The following is an 11004-nucleotide window of genomic DNA, read 5'->3' on the forward strand; positions in this document are numbered from 1 at the left end:
GCCTGGAGGACGCCGGACCTTGTAGTCCCTGCCGCCTTCCTTCTCCTCCCCTGCCGAGCTGAGACGCCCTGGTAAAACTACCAATCCCAAAAGGCAGTGCGCGTTCCTCTCTACGCCTGTGCGACATCTGAGTCAGCAAGGCCGGGCTAAAGTGGGCGGGACATGAAGGACCATGGCGAAAAATTCGAATTGCGGAGGATTTAAATCGCAGGAGGAGAAGCCGCCGCGGCCCAGTAGGTAGGAGGATCTTCCCTGCCCGCAGACGTCGCGTGGGCACGACCGGGGGCGCAGTCCTGGCGCCAGCGCAGCCTCGCCTCCGCGGCCCCGAGCTGCGGTGACAGTCGGTGCTGACGGTTGTTATTGTTGTTCACTTGTCAGTGCCCCGTGTTCTTTGCACTCGGGCAGGTGCAGCCTGCGCAAGGCACGCAAGGAGGGTGGCTCAGATGGGACTTGGGGTCATTCCTTTGCGACCTGCGTGGTCTGGACCGGGTGGGGCCTCCTAGAGAACCAGGTGGCGCCCCTCCGTCTTGTGCTGCCCTCGACCCCTCCCTCCGTGTGACACCTGAACAAGGGGCGAGCTCATAACTGATTAGAGAGGTAATTCAGCAAAATTTGGTTCATAGAGAAGAAGGGGCAGAAGAGGGATAGTTTTCCAGGCTCCAGGCAAAACTGGGTTTAGAAGAAGATGCCTAACAGGATTTTAGGAACTTCACCAAGGCATCCCCGACTGTTCAAGTCAAAAGCCTTCATCTGCCTCCTGCGGAGTAACTGTAACGGGAGAACAGTAACATTCAGTTTATTCCCCAATGAGATCCTGGGAGAAGTAACAAACATTTAAAAGCACAGTAACCTTCTCTTAATATGAGATTCTTTCCAAGAATATGGTAGTTTGGCTTTGGTTTGTATTAATGGCGGGGTGGGGGGGGGGGGAACACACACACACACACACACACACACACACACACTTGCTCTTCATTCATGAACTTATTTTTACCAGTTTACTTTCTTACTTCCCCAAACCCTCAAGAGGAAGTCCTCTGTTGAACTGAGACATTAAAAGTCTAACCGCCATAGCTAATTTGGATCGTAAGCAACCAAATGAATGAATGGGAGCAACTGTGGTCTTGGCAAGTCCAGAAACATATAGGTGAGTAGTGCATCTAGAAAGGGGAATTGTCATTAGCTGAGTTAAAAGAAGTATTTAGCTGTATCTGAAACCGCACCTCCTGCAGTGCCACCCCCCACCCCGTTATAAAAGGAAATACAACATAGAATAAACTGATTTTAAATAAATATTAGTTGTTTTAAATGCAAAAAGAGCTCCATGCTTTCAACTGATTTCAGAAACCTGCAACATGCACGTTAGGTAAATTAGCTGAAACTGGACTTTAAATCTTTAGTCACAAGCTATACCTAACTGCATTATAAACGTCGTTTATAGTTGTTAGTCACTGTTGCTTGATGGCCTGAGTAACTATTATCTTTAGTTCATAATTAACTTGGCATGTAGGATAGCTTCAGGAGGTCATTTTTAAAACACTAATCTTATAACTGAATTGAATATTTGAGACTTTGTGGCATTAAAACCCAGACCTCAACCTCTTGTCTATTTCAGATAGTATTTGTGTCAAATGTGAGAATTTACCCACTAGATACAAGTAGATAAATAATTCTTAGATAAACTACTAAAAGTCCATCAGGTTTATGCTTAAGTCACAAATTGTAGATGAAGAACTTAATGACAAGGCATCAGTTCCCACAGACATCAAGTTTTCAAGAGTTTAATAGAATTGAATCATACACATTTTCAAAAGTATTTTTAATAAATATTTGAAATTGAATGTGTTCTCACAATAGTCATTTCTACTACTAAACTCAATAAATTGTATCTGTGAAGAATCACTTCTCTCTTTTTTTTTCTCATTTCTCTTTTTTAGATAATGTTCTTTGGGAGCAGAAAAATAAATATTTAGAAACAAACCCATTTACTAAAAATATTTAAAAAGAAGAAGGGAAATAACATATGTTGAGTGCTTCCCATGTGCAATTCCAGTGTGAGGGCTGGATGTTTTACACATTATCCCTGTTAATCCTTGCAAGAACACACAGGAGAAGAGCATCATTGGCCCCATTTTACAGACTGAGAAGCTCAGGTCAGGAAAGTTAAAGTTTTCTAGATCATACCCAGAAAGTATCTGGCTCAGGGTTGATCTGAAGAAACTAAGTTAAAACTTTGCCTTTTAGGTTACATATGAGGATAATTTACTAAAACATCACGCTATGCAGAAAAACTCCAAGAGGAACAATAATTCAAGAAGTTCTGACATAGACTTGAACTCTGTGGATGCTGAGAAGGCAAAAAAAGAGAGTCAAAATAACTTTGTTGAACTGCTGCCTCCAGAAGTTACTTTTAAAATTTTCAGTCAGCTGGACATTCGGAGTTTGTGCAGGGCTTCAATGGCATGCAGGAGCTGGAATTACACAATAAGAAACAGTGACTCTTTATGGAAACCTCATTGCTTGACCGTAAGAGCTGTGTGCCAAAGAGAAATAGATGATGATCAAAAAAGGGGTTACTCCTGGAGGGTAAGTTTAATCTTTGTAGTCTACAGTGTGCTTGACAAGACGGTGGTAGGTTTGAGCCAACTCTACCTTCTATTTGGAGGAGGCAGGGGTTCATATACACAATGACATACAGAGTGTGTTGGCTTTTAGTGTTAAAGTTGAATTATTCTTCTTTTCCTGCAAACCACACTGTCTCCCATCCATCTTTTTACATTTTTTACGTCCTAAGTTCGGCCATTTTCCCCCATTAACCAGAAGGAAAGTGGCTACTTCCTTTTACTCCTCCTTATCTAAAATCCTCAGCAAACTCTGTGGTTCACTCTTTATATATATACACTTATACACAGACACACATTTATGAGTATATATGTATATTAATGTAAATACTCATTCTTTTTAGCCCTGTCCATCAGCTTCTCTAGTTTCTCTTTTTTTTTTTTTAAGGAAGATTGGCCCTGAGCTAACTTCTGTTGCTGATCTTCCTCTTTTTTTTCCTTTTTTTCTCCCCAAAGCCCTCCAGTACATAGTTGTATATCCTAGTTGTATGTCCTTCTAGTTCCTCTATGTGGGACGCTGCCTCAGCACGGCTTGATGAGCAGTGCATAGGTCCACGCCCAGGATCTGAACCAGGGAACCCCAGGCCACCAAAGCGGAGCGCATGAGCTTAACTTAAGCGCCACGCCACTGGCCCAGCCCAGCTTCTGTAGTTTCAAACAAACTCACTAACCAACCGCCTACTACATTTTTTAACGATGATGGTTTACCTCTTTCAGGTAATACTACTGAGGAATTACCAGAAGAGTAAAGTGAAATATGAATGGTTAAGTGGCAGATACAGCAACATATGTTCTTCTGTTAGCCTACCAGAAAAAATCATGTACCCGATGGATGCAGATACGTGGGGGGAGATTCTAGAAGCAGAACTGGAAAGATAAGCAGAAAAATCACAAACATCTCATAAATTTGAGAGTTTAAAACAACTCGTAAGTTGCAAAAGGTATATCTTTATCCATTCAGTTTTTTTGTTCACCTTTTTAATGTTTAACATTCAAAAGAAAACTAAGTGGAAAATATGATAAAAGTAAAGCTTTGTTTTTATTTTGCACTTTAGTAAAAAATATTTTTCTGGTTTTATTGTAATGTGGAAAAATCATGAAATGTTATTTATATAAGAAATACTGTACTGATAGAGTGATATCAAAATGTATTGTTTCATGTATTTGTATTAGTATATTGCAGTACTTTAATAAAGATAAGAGAGTTTGGTATTTTCTGCATAATAATAATTTAAAAATTCAGGAAACCATTCAAAGAAACTGACTTAGAGATTCATTAAGTAGTAGACATAACGAGGCTCATGGGAAGACTACCTAAATGAAATTAATAGCAATATGTTTAAATGTATAATAAATTTTTATTTCAGTAACTTAAAAATTTCCACTTCAGTGGAATCAGATTGAATTGTCACACACTGAAACCATTTTAAAATGTGTTTCAAAACTTGTGGTTTAGTTTAAAACTAATCTGACCAAATGGCTAAAACTTGTGAGATTAAGATCCCGTTACTTGCCTACAGACCTGGAATTGCTCTCAGGGGCTGAAAATATATGGAAAGTTTCCAGAATACTTAACTGCCATCAGAACTGCCACACTGTTTTTCTTGGTGAAACTTTCTTTCTGACAGCCTTACGGCACCATCTAGTGTGCTACTTGTAGATAACCAAGACAAAGGACTTTCAGCTCCTTTCTGTTTTCTCCACATTTAAAAGAAAGAAAAATATTTTAGAGAACCCTATATACCTAACTTTGTTAAAGTTTATAGTTTTCCAGGAACCTTTAATTCGTTTTGTTCTCTTTTTCTTAAAAGTAGATGATATAGGGGCCGGCCCGGTGGTGCAAGCGGTTAAGCGCACGCATTCCACTGTGGCAGCCCCGGGGTTCGCTGGTTCAGATCCCGGGCGCACACCGACGCACCGCTTGGCAAGCCATGCTGTGGCGCTGTCCCATATAAAGTGGAGGAAGATGGGCACGGATGTTAGCCTGGGCCCAGTCTTCCTCAGCAAAAAAGAGGAGGATTGGCAGATGTTAGCACAGGGCTGATCTTCCTCACAAAGGAAAAAAAGAAAAAAAAAAAAAAGTACTATACCAGATTGTTCTTAATCTGTGGTCAGCACCATAGTAAAAAGTATCTACAAAAAAATTTTAGTTAGTATGGGGTTTTCTTCCAAAAGTGTGCTCGATAGCACAAAAAATGAGAATCCAGGAAACCAGTATTTAACAAATAGGCAAATATCCGAGAGATGCTCCACTCTATGCAAATTCCCATTATTGGATCAAGCACCTGATGGTTGGTTGTCTCTGACTGTCTTCTTAGAGTTGGAAGGGGCCAGTCCAGTCTCTAGGACTATTTGACAATTCCATCTATAGGAATGTTCTTCTCACCCACCAGTAATTCTTTTCTTGGCAAACTCTTTTTTAGAACTCATCATCTTGACCTGGAAACCATCCCTAACTTCTATCATTCTAGATTAAGTGGCCCTCTTAAGATTCCTGTAGTTCCTTGTGCACACCACTCTCAAAGCTGTTGTGCTACTTTAAATTGTCTGTTTTATTTGTCTTTCTCCGTTTAGACTGTGAACTTCTTAATGGCAGGGACCATTTATTTATTTTTCTACTCCTCAAACCTAGAACATAGTAGATATTCCATAAAGATTTCTTAAATTATTTCTATATTATTTATTTTAGTCCTACCCAGAATGTTTAATAAAAATAATATGCTGTGTTGTTAGCAGATAAGACTGTATTGAAATGCAATGTACAACCTGTAAGATGTATGGGATGCTTAATATTAATGCTAATATATGAATAATTGTTCTAGTCTTCTCAAAAGCTGTAAGAGAAAAATAGGAAAGTAGAAATTTTTTGTTTTATTTTCTTTAATAAACACTTGAAAATAAACTTAACCCAAAAGTATCACTTATTATTTTTAATTATTGGGTCACCCCAAGCAGTTTTAAGTATTATTTTGCAAGTTATGTGAATAATCTTTAGTTTGAATTTTAGTACTATAGCATTAAAATAATTTTTTGTATAATAAGTTATAAGCTATGATCACCGTCTACACTGAAAGGAAAGTTTGGGAACTTAGTGATCAATTTTATGGTATGGGCTTAGAATGAACTGTGCATTTATCAGACCAAGCCATTAGCATCTGAGTACATGAGTGGGTGGAGTAGAATGGAAGGAAGGAGTGCTCTTACTCATAGATAAAATGACGTTACCTATACACAGTTTGTAAAAAGAGGCAAGATTATTGGGACAGAGTATTAAGGAATTTCCACTGTTGTTTAATATTTATTCAGTTCAAGATCTAGTGTTTTTTTTTTTTTTTTTTTTTTTAGAAACCTTTCTTTAGTTGCGTCTAGTTTATAACCCAATCTTAGACTAGGACGTAATCATCAATAAAATCTATAAGAATATAAGCTTTAGACCTTAGAATACTCATGTATATACAAGCCTAATTTGAAAAATATACCCTAACCATTTTAATTTCATCTTTGCTTTGACTTTATATAATATGTTCTTTCCAAACCTTCAAATGCCCCAATAATATTAACAAAAATAAGATGGGTAGTAACATCAGGAAATGGTTTGGGAAGAGTAATACATATGATGGAAAATCACACATTTTTATTTAAAGTAGAGTTGAAAGACCAAAATGATCAAATGGATGAAATTAGATCAACAATGGACAAAGATGATTAATTATAATAGCCAACATTTACTGAGTGCCTACTCTGCTACAAGCATTGTGCTTGTGTGTCTGTGGGGTGGGGAGAGGGTACTGTTACTCTATATCCATTTTATGGATGAGGAAACTGAATTTTGGAGAATAAGCTTATCTATCTAGTTCATCACTACTTCCCAGCACCTATAAGAGTGTGTAATACATAGTAGGTACTTAATTAGTTTTTATTGAATGAATTAAAAACTTAGCTGAGAATGAGTAATTCAAACGAGACAAGACTGTTCCTCCAACTTTTTATTTTGAAAAATTTTGGACCCCCAGAAAAGTAAATATATGACAAAAAACTCTCATGTATCCCCTTCACCTAGATATAGCAGTTGTTAACGTTTCCACATTTGTTTTATTTATCATTTATTTTGGCTGAAGCATTTGAAAATAAGTTGCGCAATGATGGTACTTCACCCCTAAAGCCTTCAGCATGCGTCTCCTAAGTACACTCGCCGGTATACAATATCATTCTCACATCTAAAACTTTTTAACTCAATAATACCATCTAATTTATAATCCCTATTTAAATTTCCCCAATGGCCCCCAAAAATATCTTTTATATATTTTTTTTCCGATTCAGAGGCCAAACAAAGTTTACATATGCATATCATTTTTTTATGCCCCTTTAATCTGTTTTAACCAGGAGCATCCTCCAGCTTTTGGTTTTGTTTTTCAGGATATTGACCTTTTTTAAAGAATTCAGGCTGGTTATCTGATAGAATGTTCTATAATTGATTTCTCTGATTGTCTTTTTATGATTTGATTCAGGTGAAACATATTTAGCAATTATACTGCATAGGTGATGTTACATACTTCTTATTATATCGCATAAAGAAGTGCACGATGTCTGATTGTTCTACTATGTGAGCGTGTAAGTCTGATCATTTGAATGAGGTTGTAATCACCAAGTCTCTCTCTTTAAAGGGATATTTTTCCATAGAGCCAAGATTTCTTTTTTCAACAACCCGTTTCTAGAGTATTCATTCCCCTATGGCTACCCCTATGCTAATGCTTTATTAATATTCTTATTTCATCTTCACAATTGATTAGACTTTCAAAGAACACAGGAAATCATCTGCTAGTTCTTTTTCAGACAATCTAAAATATAAATGTAAAAAGAAGATGTAAAGCCACTATTTAAACCCAAATCTCATTGACTACACAGACCAACCTTTTAACCACTAGAATATAGTGTCTTTTATAATTTCGACACTTAGTTCCTACATTGAGGCAACATGAAGGACTAAGACTAACAAGGAACATCTCCCATTACAAACATCTAGAAAATCTGAGGGAAATTATATTAAATACGTGGAACTTAACATTTTTGCTAATGGCAGAACAGATAATTCTGACAAGCCTTCCTACTTAGGACAACTTGAAAACCTGAGGAAAAAATTTAATCTACTTGAAGGCATGATAGAGCTAACAAGATAGTAAAGAAATATTGGAACAGTTTCTGGGGAATGAAAGAGAACCAGAGAAGTAAGCCCATGATTGAGGTTAATCTTGCCGTGGGAGCATTGTAATTTCTGCAAAAGCAGCTGAGAGATTAAATAGATTTTGAAATCCTTTCAAGGCTATGAGGACAGTGAGTGGAATCCAGGACTCACTAAGAGAAGGGGAACTAGTAACCCCCCTCCTTAGTAATCTCCATGCTTGTAGTTTGGGACCCAAGACCGCCACACCCTAGGAATGGGCGTGAGCTGGAAGTACACAGGACCTCACGGGAAAACCATGCACCTTCAAAATATCTCAGTCTCTGAATTTGGACTCAGAGGATCCCATAATAATAATGCCCTAGACACCTGGCAGAAGCAAAAAAAAAAAGGCCTCCTTGGAGAAAAATATCAACATTTTAGGCTTTACATTATCTCTATGAACATTTTTAAAAATCAATGTCTGATACATGCACACACACATAAAGAGACACAATAACATGAATAAAAACAAACAGAAAAACAGACAATAGAAAAGGTCCACAGTTGGAATTACCAGATGAAGTCTCCAAAATAACAAAACTTAAAGTAATCAATGAGATAAAAGTCATGTTGGGAATTTCAGCAGAGAATTGAAAATAATAAAAAGAGCCAAATGGAAATTTTACAACTGAAAAATAAAATGACATATTACGAAAGCAATAGGTGGGTTTAACAACAGATTAAACCCAGCTGAAGAGAGGGGAAAGCATTAGTGAATCTGAAGATAGGTGCAAAGAAAATATCCAGAATGAAGCAAGGAGAGAAAAAAGATGAAAAATACAGAAGACAGGAAAGCAGGAAAACATTAATAATAAAGTGAGAAGGTCTAATATATGGGGAATTAGAGTCCAAGAAAAGAAGGAGGGATAGAAGGAGGCAGAAGCAATTTTGAAGCGATGACAGCTAAAAACTTCCCCAAATTGATGAAAGACCTCAAGTCACAGATTCAAGAAGCCATACAATCTGCAAAGATGATAAATAAAAGATATACTCACTAAGCTATATCAGTAAATCTGCTAAAAAGTAAAGGCAAAGAGAAAAATGAAAGCAGTCAAAGGAAAAGGACAAACTACCTCTAGATGGGCAGTAATTAAATGGAATGATTTCTCCTTAACAAGAAAAGGAATGTTATCTTCAAAGAAACTTTCCAAAGAAGAAAACTACCAACCTAGAATTCTGTACGCAGAGGAAATGCTTTTCAAGGAGGAAGGTGAAGCAAAGACATGCTCATGAAAACAAAAACTGGGAGAGTTCTTCATGAACAGACTTGAACTAAAGTATGTATCTGGGGCCGGCCCCGTGGCCTAGCGGTTAAGTGTGCGCGCTCCGCTACTGGCGGCCTGGGTTCGGATCCCAGGCACGCACCGACGCACCGCTTGTCCAGCCATGCTGAGGCCGCGTCCCACATACAGCAACTAGAAGGATGTGCAACTATGACATACAACTATCTACTGGGGCTTTGGGGGGGAAAAAAAAAGGAGGAGGATTGGCAATAGATGTTAGCTCAGAGCCGGTCTTCCTCAGCAAAAAAAAGAAGAGGATTAGCGTGGATGTTAGCTCGGGGCTGATCTTCCTTACAAAAAAAAAATAATAATAAAGTATGTATTTAAAAGGTAAAAGGAATATGTTCCCATATTTCATCTGGTTGGAGTATAGGAAAGAATAGAGAGCAAGAAAAGTGGTAAATATGTGGACAAATATCAATGAATATCAAATATAAGACAATAATAAAATTTGCAAGATTTAAAATATTGAAAGAATTAAAATATGGGATAACAATGGCATATAAGTAGGGAGGGGATGAATGAAGTTAAAATTCAAGGTTCTTGCATTGTCTGAGAAGAGGGTAAAAAGCCAATTAATGTTATACTTTGAAAAATAAAGGGTATGTGAAGTAATTTCTATGGTAAACCCTGAAAGAATAGTAATGAAATATATAACTACAAGCTAATATATAACTATTAGGGTAAAATAAAATAATAAAATATAATCAATGCAAGGAAGGCAAGAAAAGACAGAGAAAGTCACACAGGACAAGCAGAATAAATAGAAAATAAATAGTAAGATGAGAAATTTCAACCCCAAAATATCCATAGTTAATTATATTTAATATAAATAAGTACACTAAATGCTCCAATGAAAAAATAAAGATATCAGACTGGATTTTTTTTAACTATACGGATTTTACAAGAAATACATCAAAACATAAGGATACCAAAAAGTGTAAAGTAAAAGGGTGGAAAACTATATACTATACAAACACAGATGAAAGAAAAGTTGGTATACTCAACTAATATCAGGCAAATTAAACTGTAAGGGAAAACGCATTACTAGAGTTTTTTTTACAAAACTATACAAGTAGAGTTTTTTTACAAAACTATACAATGATAAAAAACACAGTTCACCATTGAGATTAATGTTTTTTCTATTTGTGAACTTAATAATGAACTTATATGAACTTCTATGAACTTAATACAGCATGAAAATATAGAAATAAAAAATCAACTTAACTACCAGAACAAGTGGAAGAATCCATAGTCACAGTGGGAGATTTCGTCACATCTGTCAGTAATTGATAGAAAAAAGACAAAAAAATACCTTAAGGATATATAACAACATTGCTACTGCCTCAAATAAGTAGAAAAGCCAGACAGAAAATAGAAAACATCTACTTAAAGGCATTGGAGAGCTGCCAACGCAACCAGGACTAGAGGGACCAAGATTCTGGAGAAGGACAGACCTGGAGATGTGAGCTGATATTCTGCAGTTTTCTTTTCCCTGGAAGTATTTGGAAATGCCAGGTGTGATGCAAAAAAATTGAGAATCTGGGCTTTGTCAAGCTAGAGGGGCTCAGTGGGGGAGCAGGGAATCCAGCAGAGCTGTGGGTGGTCTCGGGGGCTGGAGAGGCAAAAATGAAGACTTGAAGGCTCAACCAGAAGGGAGAGGTGGAGAACCAAGTCTGACGCATGGCTAGTTTTCTTAAGACATTTGCTAAATTCTGAAGCTCTGCGGAATTAGAGGCTAAGAAGCTAAGCAGAGAGCCTCTGAGAAGCAGAGTGGAGTTTTTACACAGTCTACTCTGCTGGAGAGACAGTGCGGACTCACCAGGGGGAAGGGACCCAGGTGAACAGCTTGGGCTCTCAGTTTAAACCCCTAGAGGGC

General features: G+C 37.5%; 1 protein-coding gene across 4 annotated transcripts; it reads left to right on the forward strand.

The window, feature by feature from the left end:
- The first annotated feature begins 137 nt into the window (after positions 1 to 137).
- FBXO48 (F-box protein 48) lies at positions 138 to 5538 on the forward strand. 4 transcript variants are annotated; one of them, XM_087436644.1, is made up of 5 exons: positions 139 to 237; positions 1028 to 1147; positions 1938 to 2153; positions 2245 to 2586; positions 3339 to 5538. In XM_087436644.1, the coding sequence occupies exons 4-5, from the start codon at positions 2281 to 2283 to the stop codon at positions 3498 to 3500; spliced, it is 468 nt and encodes a 155-aa protein (XP_087292770.1). In that variant the 5' UTR covers positions 139 to 237; positions 1028 to 1147; positions 1938 to 2153; positions 2245 to 2280; the 3' UTR covers positions 3501 to 5538. The 4 variants fall into 4 exon arrangements, with proteins under 4 accessions (XP_087292771.1, XP_087292770.1, XP_004435658.1 ...); XM_087436645.1 differs by lacking the exon at positions 1028 to 1147 and having other exon boundaries at positions 138 to 237; XM_004435601.3 differs by having other exon boundaries at positions 1938 to 2586.
- Positions 5539 to 11004: the final 5466 nt, after the last annotated feature.

The sequence above is a fragment of the Ceratotherium simum genome, chromosome 11 (genome assembly GCF_057802395.1).
Source record: "Ceratotherium simum simum isolate JZ-2026a chromosome 11, ASM5780239v1, whole genome shotgun sequence".
NCBI classification, from domain to species: Eukaryota; Metazoa; Chordata; class Mammalia; order Perissodactyla; family Rhinocerotidae; genus Ceratotherium; species Ceratotherium simum.